Source organism: Buceros rhinoceros, unplaced genomic scaffold (genome assembly GCF_000710305.1).
Source record: "Buceros rhinoceros silvestris isolate BGI_N320 unplaced genomic scaffold, ASM71030v1 scaffold12492, whole genome shotgun sequence".
Lineage (NCBI taxonomy): Eukaryota > Metazoa > Chordata > Aves > Bucerotiformes > Bucerotidae > Buceros > Buceros rhinoceros.
The window spans coordinates 41981-62497 of record NW_010398963.1 but is presented as its reverse complement, the minus strand read 5'-3'; the positions used below and the strand labels follow the sequence as shown (position 1 = coordinate 62497).

Here is a 20517-nt window from a genome sequence, read left to right as displayed (position 1 = left end):
AGCACAGCAGGTGCCCAGTAAGGATGAGGAGCAAATGTAAAAGAACTGGGTTCCCCTCCTGCACAAAAATGGACACACTGGCCTGCTAGGCATGAAGAGCTTTCCGAGTCCATGTTTGTGCCTGTGTATGTGTGTGTGTGTGTGTGCAAGACTGCTTACTCATGCTTTTACTGAACAAATCACTCTCACGATTAGTATGAGTTCACTGTGAAGAAAATTCTTGCAAATAATTTTAGTGAAGTTTGCTTTGTAATATGAAATAAACAAAAGGATAAACGTGGACTTCTTTAATGAGCATTTCCAAATTAGTATGACTGACGAGTTACAGCTATTCAACTGTCATTATTCACACAGCAATTTGAATCTGGTCCCAATCTGAAAAGAGGGATTTACTCACGAAAGTAATACAAATAACGAGAGAAGGAAACAGTTTTGCCACTGCAGAACGTGCTGCCTATCGAAGCAACAGAGGCAGAGACTTGAAGAAAGGAGGTGTTATCCACTGATGCAGCTGTAAGTGCTTTGCCAGCATTAAGAAGGAAAGCCATGATGGAGCCGAGAAATAAACTGCTCAGATTTGCAGTGTTAGTGCCATATCTTAGCTATGAAATCATGATATTGTTCTTAATTTCTGCTTCTTGTCTCCATGTAACTGTTTGGTACCAGCTGTTTCATTAGAGTGTTGTCTAAATTGCAGTATGCTGCAGGTCTTCCTGCCGCCAGTTTTACAGTGCTGGTGCTGCTGCAGGCTCTATTCCTCTGTCTTCGTGAGCTTCAGGCTCTCCCCAGTGGAGTATGGGGCAGAGGAAGGGAAAGAAGGAGGCAAGGAACCCCTGTGTCTCATCCTGATATGCAGTAAGGACTGGGTGGGATAAGCATCTGGATCCAGGAGCTGGGAAGCTGTTCTGTGACCTTCTCTTTAAATGTAGCCCAAACTGAAAAGGAGAAATTGAATTCTGTCCTGTATGTATAAGGACTTCTTCTTTTGAAGATCCACAGCAGTGGAGACCTCCCAGTCCTCCGCTTCAAAAGTTCTAGAGCATTCAATGTTAAAAATCTGATTTCTTGCCTTGTTGAGACGTGTTTTAAATATCCTAGCTGGATTGCTCTGCAGGGATGCTGACGCCACTCTAAATAAAACTACGCAAGCAGTTTGTCTGTGATGCCACAGTAATCTCAACAAGGATATTCTTCAAGTGCAGCTGAATATTAAACCTATTGCAAGAGCTCTTGTAGGAGGAGGTGATTATGCAGTAGCAACTTTGTTTAACATTTCTTCACATCTGTGGCTAACGACGAGTTCTTGAGTGTGCTAGACACTACTAGAAAAGGGAAGGATTTTGCAGCTCCTGGCACTGCATATTATATACCAGCAGAAAAAAGCAAAGGTTTATTTTTGCTTGCTGAATGATAGGGAATGAAGTGCTGAGAGCTCTGTAACATTTCATACTCTCTTAGATGCAAAGAGCCAGATGAATATTGTTGGAAAGAATGTGTTTATACAAGAATTGTATTTATCTCAGAAGCTGGGGTCCTAACGTTAGATGAGGCATGGAGTGAAAAAGCTGAACATGTAATAACTCAGCAAAATTCCTTCTTCTGCCATGTACTTGAGTAAGCTTCAATTACTTATTTTTAGGAGGGTTTTTTTTCAGAACAGCTTAAATAGAATTTGTTTTCAATAAACATTTGCATATAGATTGAAAGAAAATAAAGTATGTTCCTTAAGAAAGCATTGTTTTCCAACTTTGCTTAACTTTCCTGAGACAAACAGTCACAAATGGTAGTCTTTAAATGTGTGCATTTGAGGCTTTCCAAAAAACAGTCACACAGCTCTTGGACAGACTACTGGGCTTGGTCTCAACCTTGCACTACATTGCAGGTTGTTGATAGCACAATCTGGATGGATTCTTCTGCGATCTCAGAGTACATTCCCATGCTCTTTGACTTCGCTGATTTAATGGTAAATGGCACATTCTTGGAATGTTTTCAGCGGAAGGATTCTATATAATATGGGTAGGAATAAGCATGTGAAATAGTCTGTATTTTGAGCAGAGCTGTTATTCCCTCGTTATATTAGCACGGTTTCTTTCATTCCCATGTTATTCCTAAAGCTTGTTATTGTGAGAGATTCTGAGCTATACGAAACCAGAGTTAAACTAGATCTTACTCTAAACTGCTTTCTAAGAAAAAAGGACAGACATTGGAAATTTTCCCATCACACATCTGTTAGATGTTAGACCCAAATTTATTCCCAGTTCAGCTGCACTGGTCTAGTACTGGAGTGGTGTAATTGAACTCCGTGGAGTTAGAGATGACAAGGCAATAGAGTTTACTGCAACATACTTAGTGTTTAAATAGCATTGATGGCTGTGTACTGAAAGATAAAATAATCCCAAATTAAGAAAACCTTATACTGAAAAGCAGAGAAATATATGACTCATAGATTTTAACATAAGGAAACTAAATGTCCAGAAGTCAACGCAGAGAGAACCTTACTCTAGCAGACTTCCACCTCTCTTTGCAATGGGAACCTTTTCTGCATCCACTGCTGCAAGCCCGTGAATATCCTACTCCAGCAGTGTATTCAGCCTGAACTACCTTTTGAATACCCTTTCCTTTTTCACTAATTCTTTCAGAAGGGAATACATCTAAATCTGAGTTCTGATTTGCAGCGTGTACACTTGCATTTCTGTTAACATGAAGATTAGGGAAAATAGAAGTTATATGACAATAAAAGCACATTCAATAAAGATGAGTGCACAAGCTGTTACCTTCTTCGCTGTAGTTATGAAAGCCAGAGTAGAAGCCACACTAGTGGGAAGAAGATGAAAGATAAGGAGGACTAAATTTCTGCTCAGTCCCCTTTTGGAAAGCTGCAGCAGAGGAAAGGAGAATTAAAGCTGTTCTGTAAAAGCAGCTGAAGAGATTCCCTCCAGCATGAGGAAATCTTAGGCTGGAATATGGCCAGGTGGGCCAGCCTGGTGACATTGGCTTCATTCACAACATAGCAGGTGTAAAAGGCAGGAGACAGCAAGATCCTAATACGCTGTTGTCCAGCAGAAAAGCAAGGAGACTGCTCTTGGGCAGTGTATGGGAGAACAAATGTCAACAGAGCCAATTTTGCTGACCTAAAATATTTTCAAGACTTGCAATATTTTATTCCTAAATAAGGCAAAACTGAGAATTTTTTTTTTAAAAGGACCAAGGCGGAAAACTGCATTTAGAAAAAGAAATACAGACATGAAAATGCAGCTGTACTCCAGGCTTGAACCTGAGCTTCCCACGTCTCCTGTGAGTGCTGTAGCCACTCGATAGCACAAGAGTTGGCACCTTCTCTCATTTTGACCAAAGTTCCCGTTTTAGGATTGGGTACTCTGACCCGTGTTTTCTGATAAGAAAACATTCAGCAAAATAATTGTAAACAGCTCTGGTTTTAAGGCTGCTTAAGTACAGTGCTGAACAGTCTTTGGTCTGCCATCAGAGTGGGTGGCTTGTGTGGCTTTATGCTCCCAGTTTTGTTTAGCCCTGCAGATCTAGGAAAGCTGTAAGTATGCAGTGATGAGCTTGTGTTTCACTTTTTGGGTTTTCACAGCAAGAAAAGTGATAAGCTCATACATGGCCTATCCCCTACTTGGGATCTGTAGGACTAGTAGCACTTAATTGTACAGATTTTTTGGCATTCATGTCCAGCCTTCAAACACAGCACTTCATGACCAGGACTAACTGCAGCTTATTCATTGCTTTACCATCCATGGGCATAACATTTCGCTCTGACTAGTGCTGCTGAGAGCACACTGTATTCCTGTTAATATCACACGACAGCTTGGGATTTTTTGGAAACTTCCTCTCTCAGACTGTTTATCCATCTACATTGATATTTGTCTAGAGATATGTTGTACAGTCTATTTACTTACAAATGTGTCAGAAAACTGTTTACCAATAAAATGTGGATAAAATATTTAGTATGTCTGTATCAGTTGCCAGTAATTTTTAAATGTTAAAAATATATAATAATGCAAAAATGAATACTTTTCAATGATAAAAGGTATGTAATTTATTTGGGTATATTCAGTTTATTCTGGCTACCTCATAATAAAAATCAAATGACAAAAAAACCAGCTTATTTTCTCCATTCAAACCAATAGAGTGCGCCATTTGGACCTTATTTCCAGAATCTTTTCTCACGGGAATTTCCCACTCATGTTGTGGATAGTCTGTCTGAGCAACAACCAAACGATCAAGCAAAACCACAGTGATTGTTGCAGGCATCTGATCATAATTACTAGCAAAAGTTCTAATCCTTATTTCTCCAGCTATAACTCCAAATGTCTAACTAATAGCACCACATACAAACATGATGATAATTTTGGTGGGTTTAGGCAGTGAGCAGTGCAGACAAATTTTGGAGCAAGTTCATGAGAGTGACTCAAAAACTCTTTGCCCTGACTGCAGCTTGTAAACAATTTTGCAGACGGCAGAACAGAGTATGTGAACAGCAATGGAAAATTATCTGAACTAATCAAACCAATTTTTCACAAATCAGTAGTCTTTCTGTGGGTATAATGAGGAGGGAATAGACTGGAATGGTGTAGGAGAACTTAAACAAGGGGTTCTGTATTCCATGTTTGTGATAGTAAGTGGCCTTGGGACATTCATTTTTCATAGTATTTTTGCTCATTTTTAGTGTCATGGTCTTCATTGAAAGGATTAAAATTAATCTCTCCAATTGTTATGTGAATTTTACATAACTTTGTGTGGAAAAGTGAATGTTATTTCACATGAGCTGTTCAGTTTTTGATGCTTGTAGAGCCTGAAGTAGGTAAGAGAGAAGACCTGATAGTGTGGAGTGGCATCAAAGACTCTCTTAGACAAGGCAAATCAACAGCCCTGATGAAGGAGGATCTTCTGTGTTTACCCATTCCCTCCATCCTCTCCAAAGGAAATCCACTCAAAAGAAGGTGGTATGGGGGTGGCTGTGTTGCATGCCTTGTTTCTGCCTCCCAGAGAAAGCTGAAGAAACTTTTCTGGCAGATGCTGCGAGAAGCAGCTAACAGTGGGACAAATTGATTTGAGCACTGCCATTAAACAGGCACCACCAAAAATCATTGGTCTCTTTTTTAGAGTTTGACCATCCTGTTGGATCCCATGGTCCTTCCTGCAGCTCAGGAATATTCCTTGGTGTAGCAGTGGTGCAAGAGTCTCTGCAAGATAAAATTTAATTTTTGGAGAAAGGAATCTGTATGTACAATTTTTGGAAGCCTTCATACCACAACTGTGTTACATATAATTCAGTGTTGTACCATTTAAGTCTCCTGAAGGATATGTAGGAGTGTTTAAAAAGAGGAAGTTTTAAGTACTTGAAATTGCTTTGCAGATTTTCCCACACATCTCTAACACCCATTGCTTGCAAAAAAAAAACCAAGTAGGTGTGGCTGCAGACAGCTAACCTTGAGATAGGCTCTGATCATATAATCTCTGTAATATAGTATTAAAGTTACCGGAAAAGATAGGCATATTTTGTGTCATATCTTGAAGGCCATGGAGTGCCTGTTTTTCAAGTCTCACTTAGTCCATTCAGTGGCTTCTTAGGTACCCATGGGCTGTAAGTTGCTGATTGTCAGCTTTGCTATGAAGAAATACTAGAGCAATTCTCAGATTTCTTTTACTTGTGTCCACTCAGAACGGCCTGCAAGGTGCCCTTTTGATGGTTGTGTCTGTCTAGAGCATCTTGCTTCAATCCACACCATCTAATGCACCTGATGTGGAAGAAAGCATGTTGATTACACTTAGAATGTAGTCTTTTCAATAATGTTTTTAATTCATTTCCCAAAATTTAAGATCAACTTTGTCAACAGTTTTTTAAATGTTGAACTCATACTGATGCTTTTTACTGAACACATATATGTTCCATTAGACTGAGGAAAAGAAGTGATTAATAATGTAAAAGCATTTTAAATGGATGCTTGTGTATTTTCTGTTTAATCTTGTAGATTTAACTGATTTTATTCACTACCCATCTTTGGGATGGTATCAAGAAGCCCCGCTATTGTATGGCTTCTGTTGTTTTAAATTCCTGGATGTTTTTTTAATTTTGAGAGTGGAAGCATGGTTTCGCTAGCATGTGTCAGAACAAGGCTTAAATTGAGTCACAGCCCGGCTTTTCATGTTTACATTTTTGTCACTGGGTATTATTATCCCAACACAAATCTTTTGTGTTTCTTCTATGAAGTTGTTAACAGCTGCACAAAAACTGTCTTCTGAAATGTTCGTCAAAGCCTCTTCCTTAGTTTTCCCCACAAATAAAAGAAGTCCTGTTTATCTCTGTCTTGAAGGGTTGCTGCTGATGCCAAAGCATTTTAACAGAAATAATTAGCAAATATCAAACTGACAGAAATTCACCACAATTCAGAAGGGCTTGTCTGAGATCTGAGGATCTCTGGAGGTGAGACGTAGGGGACTGCGATATCCCTGCAGGTTTGTGCAGAGGGTGGAAGAGGGCTCAGTTTGTACTTCAGAATGCTGAGCATGAGGAGGTGCTGGGCATTGACTGGGGGGAAGCACTCCTCAACGGGTGCTTCTCATCTTCAATTCACCACTGAATCACAGTGGTACTGCTGTTAGCTCAGTGCAGACCAGTCTCAAGCCAGCATCAGTATCTGTACAGGCTTACTGAGGAATGTGAAGGCTGTAGTTTTGCCTGCTCTTTAAAATCAGGCATACATTAAGATAAAAATAAACTTTATAATAATTCATTCTTTAGTGAAATAGTTATAGTTTAGCTACTGTTTGGCTACTATTAGTCTAGAGACAGTGCAGAAAAAAGCAAAAACAAAGCAAAAACATTATCTATACTTAATTTTGTTTCCAGTAGATTCCCTATTTTATTCTGCGGATGCTCTGCCATAAGTCTATATTTTTCCGAAGCTGAAACACAGTTTGAAGGCAGTGTTGTCATTGTGGGAGTTGGAGGTCTGTGCTTGAACAGCATCGTGTTCTGGCATCAATTCTGTCTTTGTAAGTTTTTTTCCCAGGGGTTTATGTGTAGCTTCACGTCTTCTCCCAACTGCCCTCCACCTCAGACACGCCATTTTTAACATCTCTAAATAGGATTAATGGTTGACACGTGGCTGACAGGGCTTTAGAAATGCTGATGTCGTGACTTCATGGAGCGTCTCTTGCCTCAATTTGTGGTTTTTTTTTCCTAAAACAACCTCTTACTCTATAGTATTACTAATTTGTTCATCTGTAGTGAACAAAGACATCCCCACATACAGTCAGGGTAGCATTTAGCTTCCTTTTCTCTTTCTCAATTGAAAGCCATATTCCTTAAAATATACCAATTAATAGCTGTATTTTACGTATGAAGGAAATTTGTGCATGTGCTTTATAAATGTCACCGGCCAGAAGAGACTAGAAAGAAACGGTTAACCGAACAGCCTTGCAGCAATAATGTTTGAAGAAGGGAATCGCTGATTCTAGCTTGTGGACATCCCTGCCTTCCCGGCGCTGGCGGATCCTGCCATTCCTCCAGGGTCTTCCTCACCCTTCCTATTGTTTTCTCTGCCATTTCCTACTTTGATCTAACTATTTTCAGCTCTTTGTTTTTTACTTTCAACTTTTGTCTTTCCTCTTTATGTTGTCAGTGGTGGTCTAGGGCAGCAGTGTTCCCAGTGCGCTGGAGAACGCTGTGCCCTGTCATCGAGTCATTGGTGACTTCTACTGTCAAGAATTAGATGTTCAATTGGATAATGAGGTCATGAGTTCTCTAAGATATGACTTGAATGATGTAGCAGACTACTGAGTTAAACAGCTGAAAAGCAGTCTACTAAGTCTAGTCCTTTGCTAGGTCTTGAAATGTATTTCCGTCTATTTTCCTTAACATTTCTCCTGTATTTTCAAAATACATTTCACTTTTTTTTCCCAGATTTTCTGCATATTAGTATCTGGAATTGTTGGGGAAAATTTAGCCTGGAAGGGACTTCTGTAGAAATCTCATAATTGCTTTACATAAATTAAATAAAATTATTTGAATTTCTATAATAGTTTGAATCTAAGACATCCATATCTCAGTATCTAGATAGGCCTTTATAAATAATGAAGATTTATTGGGAAATGATAGTAAACCATATTTCTCTTCAGAATAAAATAATGTTTTCCTAAATATCCCGAATGATGAAAGGAAATAGTTTTGATTTTTTTTCTGTCCACAATCTATCATGGTTAACAATGCAAATGCTTTCTCTATGATGCTTCATTAAAATTTTTCCTGACTTGTGTGATCCCCATGGGGTTACTAAACTATTCTTTCAGAATTACTTCTGTCTTCTCAAGGTGTATAATACATGTCAAAATAAGATAGATAAAATAATAAAGAGTCATCAAGATCAAAAAGAATATGCAAAAAGGTAGATTTCTGGTTTTCTTCATGACAGTTCAATTAATATTTATGGAACTAATGTTTTATTAATCCAACTAGCATAACTAGAAGTAAGTTTTCACTGATTCTTAATACAGTGATTGTTATTGGAAACATCTTCTGAAAATTCTTCCAGCCTTATTAAGACAAATTCATTTATATTCTTCTTTTCATATATGTGTTCCAAAGTCTGTTGTGGATTTCTTGCTTGTTTGAAGGTGGAGGGAGAGTAGGAAGAGAAATATGGCCCTAACTCCAAAATACTCAGAGGAAGCTGAATATCTCCATCATCTTTCTTTCCCGGACTCTTTCGTCAAATCTCTTCTTTTAGATGCACTCTCAGTTACTTCTTACATCACAAAGTAATGAAAAATCAGACTGTATTCAGAAAAAAAGGGGTTTTTTTCCTCAGGAGTACTCATTGATGTCTTCCTGTGGGAAAAAAATAACAGCAGAACTACAAGGTCTGCATAAAGCAGTAGGGTCAGCAGAATGACAGATCTAGTGGGGTTTTAGCTGAGGTTATTAAAGCCTTGCAGAACCAGAGGTCTAGCTTTTCTCAGAAATACTGCACCCATCTAAACCATAAAGACTGGGGGGACCCCACACGTACACAAATATATCCGCAGGCTATATCTGCAGCTATAAACGTGTATCTCGGCTTTTGTTAATGATGCTAATTGTAACTGAATAGTTCATAGTAGTTATCAGCATTTAGCAGCAAGGAAGTATCCTGCCTGACGTCCGTGACTCCCTCCTCTTATCTGTTTTAAAGAAACTTAGAGTGCTTTATGGCTTGTGTCAGATACACAGAGATCTGAAGACAGCAAACCGAAGGAAGAATAAATACATACACAGACAGGTGATATTTGGTTAGCTTGGAGACAATCCAGAATCAGAATCTGAAATACTGAAGATGCTCTCCTCAGGCTGAAGCCTGAAACCAGTGCCCGGTGATGGGACACAGATGAGTAGTCATGACAAACGCTTTAGCAATCTCTCTGCTATTCCCACAGAACACAAAGGCTACTTCTGCTGTTTTTCCTTGACTGGAAGGCTTCTCTTTTACTCCACATTACCTGCTTTTACTGTCAGTTAGAGAACAACCTTAATTTTCTCTAGGGGCTGTCAGCCTAATGGCATGTCCTTCAAGTAACAGCAACTTGCCATTACAGTTTTAATACCTTTAATACCTTTAAAACCTTTGCTCCCCCAGTATCTGCAGAGAGAAAAGAAGTAAAAGATCAAACGGAGTGGTTTGCTCTGATTCTCATCCTGATCCTCTGCTGAAGCAGCTGCGTCGGCCACACTGCCTACAATAAACGGTTAAAAAATTTCCAGTAGCTTTTGAAATCTACATTTGAAATGATAAATAGGCTTTCTCCTTGAGCAGCTGTGGAACTGTCTGCTGTTGATGTTCTCCAGAACATCCTTTCCCATGAGTGATGAGATCTTGGAATCTGCAAAGATGTGTGGGCACTCTTGGCCTCCATCATTGCTGCCTCAAACTGAGGTGGTTTTTTTTTTTTTGACAGTAGAACTAGATCTTTCATAATGGTTCTGGAGAACTATACCTTCCTGTTCAAGTTTATATTCCCTCTTGACCCTCTTCAGGACTGTTATCACAAGTTACATTCAACAGAGAGAGTATTTTTTTTCAGGTGGATGATACAGAACTATTTCCTTCAGGACTCAAAGGAAAATACTTTTACTCTCCTTCTTCCAAACTTCACTGGAAAAAAAAAAAAATACTTGCATGGAATTACAGAGACTTCTCCGAGTAACTGGTTGCTGTAATACTTTTGTAATACTATCCCCAAATCATTTAGCTTCCCTAGATCATTCAGCTTGATCAAGTACCATCAACTTACAAAAATCTTCTGTGACTCCGTGCATACAAAAACACCGGAAACTTAATTGTATTATATAAAAGACAACTGCTGACAGTTTTCAGTATTTCTATTTACTACCTGAAGATGGCAAGACTTCTCATAAATTACTTAGACTATTTGTTGGTTTTGGAGACACAGCCAACATGAACCCAGGCTCATTTTAAAGACCATCAAAGTGATTGCATTAGAATATTTGTGATGTCAACAAGCCACATGCACTGGACAGCATAAGGGTTCATTTAGCTTCGGTGTAAGCTGACTCAACAGCAGGCTTCAGTAGAGTCCCAGTTGCTGAACTTTGTAGAGCATCTGCATTGATACAAACATTGATATTAGCAAGTCATGCAGAGAAAACAACTGTGCAAACTGTTCAGATGATCTCACAGGAGCCCACTGCTCTTGAGACCCATCTGTCCAGAGAAAAAAAGATGTCGCTTATTCTGCAACAACAATTCTTTATATTGCTGCACACATCTGCCTTAAAGTCCTCTGTCCTTCCTGGCGGTTCAGAGCCAATCATCTGGCCTTGCCAGAGACTGTCCCAAACTGTAAATTCCCATGATCGGAGTGTGAGGGTGTCTAAGGTCTGCGCTGAGTCCCTTGTACATGCTGTTAGAACGTGTATTCTGGGGTCCCATGTGGAGAGGGTATTTCAGCACAGAACTTACTAAAAAGGTCACAGACTCTATAAGAGAATTAGATTCTTTCTACAGTTAAAACAACCAGTAGTAACTTATACGTGCTTGATCAAGTCAGTTTTGATAGCTGTTCCCACTCAAAAATAGTTATGCTTTTGTTTAAACAGAAGAGGAGCACAGAATGGAAAAATTGGCAAAGGATAGACTGAACTCCTGCAGGGGTTTTAATTTTCACATACTCTTAAACTCATGGAGCCTAATGAGCTTAACATTTTGGCCAGTTGCACAATTTGGAAATTTCAACAGTGAATGGTTTTTGGACAGAAAAAAAATGTTCTCACAAATACAAAATTGAACAGATGTTACTATTGGTGCTTCCAAAGCCTACTGACAGAAAACATCTGTGTTGAACTTCCTGAATTTTAGGATCTTGAGAACACTCCCACACACCACTGAAAGCCATTTGAAAGCAATTGGGCTGGCAGATCAGCTTTTGGTTCTATGACTGAATGTTCTAGCACGAGCAGGTGCTGGTTGTTGTCTTGCCTTGAGGAGCCCAGCTAGCCAAGCAGCAGTCTTACAGCTATCCAACCCACTGTGTTATGCTAAAAACATACATGTTTTTAGCATTTTGTGTGAACTGTGATTTTAAAAAGTCATAGAAAGCAGTTGATCTTAATAGTATGATGGTAATAAAATGAATGGAATGAAATGAAAGAATGAAAAAAAAAGGATTTTAGTGTAGATACTAGGAGATTAGAAGGACTGCACCACATTGTTTGGTGCCCTGGAGTGTCTGGCTTTTTAAACCCTGTCAAACCCATGCTGAATGAACAGAATTTTCTTCTGTTTTGAAAATATATTCATTGTACTACAATTGTGTGAGGCATTCTCCGTCCCTCAAAATGCTCAATCAAACATTTAATAGGTACCATGACCAAAGTCTGACCTGTTACATGAGCATCATACAGCAAGTGTCATGGAGTAACTGGGAGTTCCCTACTTCATCCTGCTCCACACCCATCGACTCGATGTTTGTCTGGTTTTAAGAGCAAATTTGGCAAGGTCATTTTCCTGTCTGGTGAATTTTTGGTTGGCTATCAAACTAGCCTTCCCCAATTAATTAAATAGTAATGAATGTTTTTCAAGGATATATCACTGTCATTTTAGTGTTCTGTAAAACATCGTTAGCCGATGATCTCAACTTCAAGTTGATTCAAAGTAACAACTCTAATTTATTTTAGTTAGCTCTTTCTTGAAGACAATACTTAGTTGGAAGTCAGAGGGTCAATATTTACATGTCAATAGAAGCAGGTTTTTTCTGGTTTTAGGTTGGTACTCTGTTTAACAAGTACTCACTCGTAAAGTGAGTACCTTCCTTAATCACACTTCCACTTTCATGGTAACCCAAAGCATCTGTCTAGTTTGCAGAGTGTCAGGCCAGCCCCAGCTCTGCTAGCACTGCAGGTTTCCGGGACCTGAAGATTTTGCTATGATCCCCTTAGGTCCTGTCAGAGCCCCGTACCACAATTTTAGCAGAGTCCAATGTAGGCAGAAATTTTGTTATGCCCTGAATAAAGATGATAGAAACTAAGCTAAGGAGCTACACAGAAGCATTGGTGTTTATGTGGGTCCTAGCATCATAAAAGAAAGGTGTATCTGAGTAGCTAAAAAAGGAAGGAAGGTAGGGGCCAGATGATATACTCGGTATAAACGGGTATGCTTTTGAGCACCCAGTGTTATCATCTGATCACTTTTTTATGCTGAAACGTTTCTAACTTCCAAGAAAATCCTACTATTTTTGCACCACCAGTAGCAATGGTTCTGATGTATACTTCCTGCAAAGTTAAGTAAGTTTATTGCATTTATATCCAGCTGCAGCTCCTATATGATATCCTGTTATATCACATACTTAAGCAGAGTTTGCTCGCTAGGTAGATGTATTTGCTAATATATGTCTTAATTCTGATCCAAAATTTCCCAGTTTGTCTGTGCAGCCATACTCAGCAGAGATGCTGCTTTGGACTTTCAGAGCTATCCCTTTATTGAGTCCACAAACAAAACCACCCTTCCCCTCTGCTCACTGCTTCCTTCCCACATCTCCTCCTTCCTTTTCTCCTCTACGCAATAACCTTTTGAAGACTTAGCATGGAAATCTTCATGAGGTTTTGTCTAGACTTGCCCTTTCTGATGTTTATCTTTGAGAGACCATTGCCATGGTGCCAGCATCGTTCTTTCTACAGCAGTTCTGCAAAGCACAGAAAGCACTTCTGACGTATACTCCTGTATATTTTGTGACATGAAGAAACTTTTAACTGGTTCTTTTGAGTGCTTGGCCTACATTCGAGCATGTATTTTCTTATATGCATGTTTTATCTAATTGGGTGACATAGCAACTTTCTGGAAGATCACAAATTAGATCAAACCGTGGGAACAGAAAACAAAATTATTTCATTTACTGACTACAGAAAAGGGCTGTGGCTTCTGGTAAAGAGAACCCTTTCATAGTTCTTTTTTTAATGAAGATTTAATGTTTATTCCTTAATAATAAAGAAAAAACTTCTGCAAGTTGAATCATTGCTCTGGAATTAATGTTAATGTCATTTGGTTGCTGCTGTCCTGAGAGAAAATGTCGCATGTCCAGACAGCGTAGTTGAAAGAACAGCAAATTGTTACCATGCCACTAGGCTGAACTAGCCTCATTTTTTAGTTATTTTTAACTTAAAATGAATTTTATAAATTTCTTATTTACTTTTTTGTATAAATAAAAAAAGCTTTTTAACAAATGAGAATGAAAGTTTCTTTCTGAGAAAACAAGCTGGAATGTGAAACTCAGCTAAATAGCCTTCTCTGAAGTAGCAAAACAGAAATTAAAAATAGAAATAACCGTTAGCTGTGGACTTTGTTTTTTAAAAGCTTATGACTCCTCCAGTGCTATTTTGTGTTTTAAGAATCGAGTATCACACAGCTTAAGGCACGTGAGAAAGATTTGCTTCATTTGCTTCTCAATATTCAAGTTAGATCGTGGAAGTCCTTCCCTTCCTAACGCTAGTAACCATGTGGTGGCAGAAGCTAATGCCACCCTTACGGTAAAATAGAGATTCAGAACGTAAATTTGAGAAGATGCACGCCTGTGACATTAAATGTAAATTTGGCAATCCACTGGAGAAATAGAATAAATTTTTCACATTCCTCTTAGAAGACCAAGTCCTTCTACTACACGAACTAAAGGGTGAACAATGAAACACAGGCACTTTAGGAAGCTGTGTTACTCAGTCGCTTGATGAATTTCATCCCATTGCATGTGTACTTTCCCAGCTATCTCACTGCCAGACATTTTGCAGGAAACCTTGTGCTTTTGTTGCCCTAGACCTCGCACAAAGACGTTTTGACCCTACCTGAACTCCTTATCAGATTTCCTGAAGGTTGTAACATGCTCTGAAAACATGCACCTGCAGTGGTCAGGGCTGCGTGCAGCAGCAATGGCTGGTGCCATCTAGTGAGGAGCTTCTGAATGCTCACTGCAAACTGAGATTGATCTTTTAGGAAATAGCCGTTATTACAGTCGTGAAGACACCGAAATAAAGTGACATGCTAACACGTTTAACAACCAAGCCTGCACAAACTTCAGGATTTCTTCTCCCAGCTAATCTTTCTTTCCAGTGGCTAGCATTAGCTGTGTTTTGCCCTGTGTATTTATATTTTCTAACATTCCACAGACAGTTTTGAACTACTTTTCCCAGGTGGGAAATTGCCCAAATGTTTAAATCTTGCTAAAACAAAACTCTTGAGTTGCTGAGGTGGATGTAACCATTCAAACTGCATTATCAATGTGCCTCATAATGATGTACGGTGTGGAAATGTACCAGTGTCTTCTGAGTCATGGTAGATGTTGTGCTTGTCTGTGGCTGAAGCAGTAACCAGCGAGGCTTTGAAAACGAGGTGTTTTAAACTTGGTTTATTCCAGTAACCACTGAGAAGTGTGGGTAAACAACATTTTCATCTTAACAAAGCTGGCAGGAAAGGAAGACTACGCATGTATCCCTGCCATGGAGAGATTATGCAAAAATAACCATTGAAGACCCACAGGGTCTTAAACTTGTTCTGGAATTGGTTCTGTAAATAGTCAGAGGGTGTTGTGCGACAAGATCCCTGGAGATCTGTCCATGCTGGGCAGCCTGGGACCACCAGAAGCAGTCGCTGACTTGAAATGAACTAGCTGAGCCAGGCAGCAGGATGCTCCATGTAGTCTGCATTTCTGTGCCTCTCAGCCCAAAGCTGTGCAACCCCATAGCTCGAGCATTTCTGGCACAGCATGCCCCCACATGGAGCTGAAACCCCAAATCCTTCCCTTACATATTACCCTCTAATATGTTCAGTCTAATTAAGTGTTCTCCAACAGGGTTCTTGAGGTTGTTCCTTGTAGTTTGTATTTCTGGGGATGGGGGGAACACCAAGGTCATGCATATTTTACATTTTCATAAATTTCCTACATTTACACCCTGTGCTCCATATTTTGCCAGCATTACATTTTAAAACTTTTCTGTTTCTTTCCTGTGTGCCTGCAGGGATGCCTTTTCTGGGGTTAACACTTTTAATCAGCTCAGCAGTTGCTCGTTTTCCTTATAACCAGTTTTATTCCCTGGTGAGTTGTTCTGTGTTCTGCTTGCTGGTCACTGTGTAGTGGGGCTACATCAGGATTCTTGCTGTCGCATCCTTTCCCCATCTGTTCTTACAGGGACCGTTCCAGGCTGAGCCCTCTTACAAAAAGTCCCAACTCCCGCTTGTCCATCACGGTCAGATCACCCTTCCCACAGGAAGTGAACTAGTCCTTTCACCAATGACCTTTTTAAAATGTCAGGGAATTAACCTCCTTTCTTCTCGTCCACTGTTAAATAAATGATGGCCTGCAAGGATCGTTGTCGTGTGGGGAATACTGAATCATCACATTCCGCTGTACCAGAAGCAGTTGCAAAATGGAAGTCATTAATGCAGTGTGGAGAAATGGGCTCAAGGACAGTGAAGCTGTCATTGCATTAATTCTGATTCTGTCTCCTCTCTATTGCAAATCAACAGTTTCTCCTTTCTTCATATCTCCATGCTGGTAGGTGGATTTCTCAGCAATTCGTGATGATGTTGTATTTTAAAACCTTTGGAACGGGTCCTGTCATTTATTGTAGTTCTATTTGTATAGCACCTCAAAGAATTGTTTGCTTTCAAAATTAGCGCACCCTCCTCTACCAGTTTTGTTTCCACACTGTAAATTTCACAGTAAATTAGGAGGAAGAAAGTATTGCAGTATGACATCTCTTTCATATGACTGATCATTAAAGAACTGGAAATTAAAGTTCAAGCTCCAAAATACGAACATTCAGTACAGATTTAAAAGTCTGTTCAGGATCTTCTTGTCCACGGGGACTTAATTGCAAAATGCAGTTATTAAATTCAATCACAACCCTGACAGCATTTTCTTTCATGCGCGTCACTGGACAAGCGACAATGTACACGCAACATTGCAAGTATTTTCTGGGAAGATTTCCTTCAGGCTTCCTAAATTTCTGACCTTTGCTCCTCTCTGTGAATAGCTTTTGCACATGGTTGGGCCAGCCACATGAATTGTGTGAGACCTCTTCCAGTCAGCTGAAGCTGCAGGAAGGGCAAAGCAGGGACTGCCTATTGAAGAGTGTATCCTGACACTGGGAGCTTTGCACTTCATATGAACAGTCGTGGAAGTTCTGTATAAGAACAAAGAAAAAACTTCCTGTTAGTCTTCAGCACATTCCATCAGCCCACTTGTTTCCTTTTCTTTTCGTGTGCTCCCTCCAAGGAGCTGGCCATAGCATGCCACGCACTCTTAGGGGAACCTCTTAGCACTGGCCTGTAAATCCAGTGGTGGGTGACACGGCATAATTGTGCCGTGCTCTGTGTTTGGAAAGAGTTCCAATTCACTCCAGCAAAACGGGAAGCCTTCTGACGGACAGTGCCATGTATCAGAGCACATTCATGCATTGCTGTATCATCTAAGGAAAGGAAGCACCAGAGAAAGTACTTTGTGAGTTGTCTAAAATATGATGGGTAGGGATAGCATGTTTCCCTAGAGTTGCCCCCCCACCCCCACCCCACCCCCCTAGGTTTTTTTAACCTGGAAATCTAATCCATACATGATTTCTCAGTTCTGGAGAAATTTCTAGGATTTCTGACCCTCCAGGAGCACAGGCAGAGCAGTACCACGCGTGGCATGTTTCACACAGCAGAATTCAGGACTCTAATTTGAGTCACGCTTTATTTGACTAAACTTTTCAAAATGGTTGTCTTTGCTTAAATCCCTTCAATGACCTTTGCCAAAGAGAGAATGTTCTTAGGACTATTTGGTGTAGGAATGAGAGAGGTAACCCATTCCATGAAATGCCCCCTTTGAAGTATTGCAGCTCTGCATGGCCCTGCAGCAAGCCAGGGACAGATCTGACAGTTGCGAACCAGCAGTTCTGATAACCCGCAGTTTATCAGAAGTTACAATTCAATGTTTTACAGGCGTTCTGCCTGCAACCCGACAAAAGGGGTGTAGACGAGCACTAAAGAGATGGTTTGCATAGCTCAGATGGATGAGTAGCTTTTGGAATTTGACTTTTTTTGGCTTTCAGAACTGAAGTAGTGTTTTCAGTGTGCGGAATCCATGTTTTCTTTTTTGTGCAACTGAAACATTTGTTTTCAGAACCTCTCTAAATTAAATTGAAACTGGAGCCAACTCGAATCTCTACAGTCGAATTTGAATAATTTTTCTGTGTTCCTTGCAGATGTATGAGAAATGTTTTCATCCTTGTTAAAGGTTCCTTTCCAGATTTGGATGTATGGGGAAGAACAAACTAGCTGAAGTATTTAACTAAGTTTTAAGGCTTTATATTAAGAAGGAAATATTTTGTATCTATATTTGCATGAGAATTAACACTACCCTACAATAATGACCACAGTCTGTGTATTTCTTAAATGAATGAAATATCTATTATTTCCCTAAAAAGACAGTTTCATGGTGTATGGTCATATGTACTCTCTCTTAATTCTTTTATACGTCGATTTTGAACCATAGTAGGTAAGAAAAGAGAAGAAAAAGTGACATCAGAAAAGACTTCTTTTTCATGATCTTGGAGCTCACACTGATGAATATTGGATCTGATTTAAATCATCATTCTAGTGCTTCTAATCAGTATCTTTCCGTTTGAGTCAGATAACTAATAAAAGTATGTCTTCTGTGAATCCATTTGGACAAGGATCTGCACCTCCATAGGATGTCTTTTAGAGAGTCACTTATTTTTTAAAATCTGAAAACTAGTAATGTGGAGAAAGATGCATCTGTAATAGACAGCTGTGGCTGGCATGAGGAAATGAGTAGCCACTTGTTCAGATGTGCATGCCTCCTGCCAACACAAATCGTATTTTATACATATTCATATAACCTTTATTACTTCAGTTTATTAACCTGAAAACACATTGGCCTCCTAGCATATAATAATCCACATGAGCAGGCTTGGCTTAAAAGTAGGGATGGCATGTAAAGTTGGACTTGATTATAAGCAGAGGAGAGGTTCTTTTTCGCACTGACAGCTCAAACAGTTAAATCCAGGGTGTCCTTTGGCAATGCTCCTAAGCCATCAGTTTTATCAAATTAATTGTAACAGTATAGCAAAAGATCCAAAATCCAGGGTGTCCTTTGGCAATGCTCCTAAACCATCAGTTTTATCAAATTAATCGTAACAGTATAGCAAAAGATCCGTACTGAAAGAGACCCATCCTGGTGGCTTGTCCCAAGGAACTCCGTGTAATTCCTTCTTCATACTGGCTCATTCTTAGTCTTCTTCCAAGAAAAAAAATTGCACTGAATTTTGTACTTTATTTGGCTGTATCAGCCTTTCAGAACAGGTTCATTTGGTGTAATACAATAAGATTTAAAATATTTAAAAAGTACTCCAACTGTTGTGACAGGCACTCTCCACAGAACCAGTGTGGAGAATTGATTTGTTTTTACAACTAGAAGTAAGTTGTGTTTCAGTAATAGCATTTGTTTTTCGTTTTGTGATATCAAGACAACTGTAGCTTCGATAAATGTTAATTATAGATAGGTTGTTGAAGTTTCAAAAGTGTGTCACAAATGGGACTATCCTTCAATGAGAGAATAAAATTAATTTTGCCTAATATCGTTAAGGTGTTGTTCAGTACCTTTTCTACAGCTTCCTGAATACAAAGAAATTAGAGTATCTTCAGGTTCATGTCTTCAAGCCTCCCAACTGCCCTCCTTTACTTTCCCACCTTAATGGCATTAAATGAAGTTGAGCTATTATCTTTCTTGGACAGGGACTGCATTCATCTTCTAGCTCTTTCTTTCCAAGGATGGGCAAGACTGTAAATATTTTCTTCTAAACCAAGGTGTTATTTTTTTATCAGCTTATTTGTATAAAAATATTTGTTTATGTTTTGCTGTAATTCTTGCTTTGTGAGATGCTGATGATGTTGCAGCCTGGTCTGAGAAAAATATAATTGCATTTTTAAAATAGTTCCATTAGAATCTGCTTAATTAGAACATCTTGGTAAATGGTGCTTTGCACCATTGAAGCATATTTCTCCAACAAAGAATGCGGAGGTTTACTATTAGTGTCATTAGTGCGCTGAGCACTGTAGAGCCTGCAAAACATCTGTGCCTTCAGTGCCACTACATCTGGAATGGCTTTCAAATACTTTGGTCCACACATCTCAGACATTCTGTCACATCCCATTACTTTAAACCACCATTGTGTCATTTCAAAATGTTTTTTTCCACTGTTGAGCCTTGTGATGTTGGCAGCCGACAGGGGATTTTTTTTTTAAACCATGTATGAAGTGGCCTGAAGAGCCAAACCAGTGCTGGAAGAAGTGTGGCCACTAAGTAGATTTCACAGGTAAGCATGTTTTACTTGCTTGGAGTGTAATTTGTTCTGCTGAAGGTCGGTGAGAATCTCTCTTGAGAAGCCTTATTCCAAAAGGAACACTTTTTTTTCATAGAGTAGCCATGAATATTCAAGCAGTGAATATTGATTCAAGTGTTAATTTCCATGTATTGATTTTGTCACACGCAATGTAGTCACTGTTGCTGGAATTCCTCTGGGTCATGTTTCCAGATGACGTTCATCAAAGAGTCTGGCCTGCTGGAACGGAAAGGGATTCTGTGTTTATTTTCTCTTTAAGTGTTTGAATCCATTGCAGCATTGCAGTGATAGCTAATCCAGCTTCATGCATCACAACTGTGCCTAAATAAATGCTTTTTTTTATTATTTTTATCAGGGCCAGCCAGGACTCCTTGGATCACAGGGGTTCACTGGACCACCAGGATTGATGGGGATCCCAGGAGTGCAAGGTCCCAAAGGTCACAAAGGTGAAAGAGGATATCCAGGAATAACTGGACCCAAAGGAGAAGTGGTAACTTTTGAATTTCAGATTTTTTAGCTAATGAGCAAAATACTGGGCAGAACATCCTTTTAATCGTGCTATTTCTCTCTAGGGCCAAAGAGGAGTCACTGGATTCCCTGGGGCAGATGGCATT

The 20517-nt window shown here is 39.5% G+C and overlaps 1 protein-coding gene across 1 annotated transcript in view; it reads left to right on the top strand.

Annotated features, from left to right (window-relative positions):
- The window catches only part of LOC104489176 (collagen alpha-2(IV) chain-like), a gene marked incomplete at both ends in the record, with an annotated part of 88034 nt that overhangs the window by 25933 nt on the left and 41584 nt on the right, over positions 1-20517 (top strand). The window contains 2 exons of the mRNA XM_010131304.1: positions 20259-20393; positions 20476-20516. Of these exons, the coding sequence (XP_010129606.1) occupies positions 20259-20393; positions 20476-20516 (176 nt within the window). The remainder of the gene's footprint in view (positions 1-20258; positions 20394-20475; position 20517) is intronic.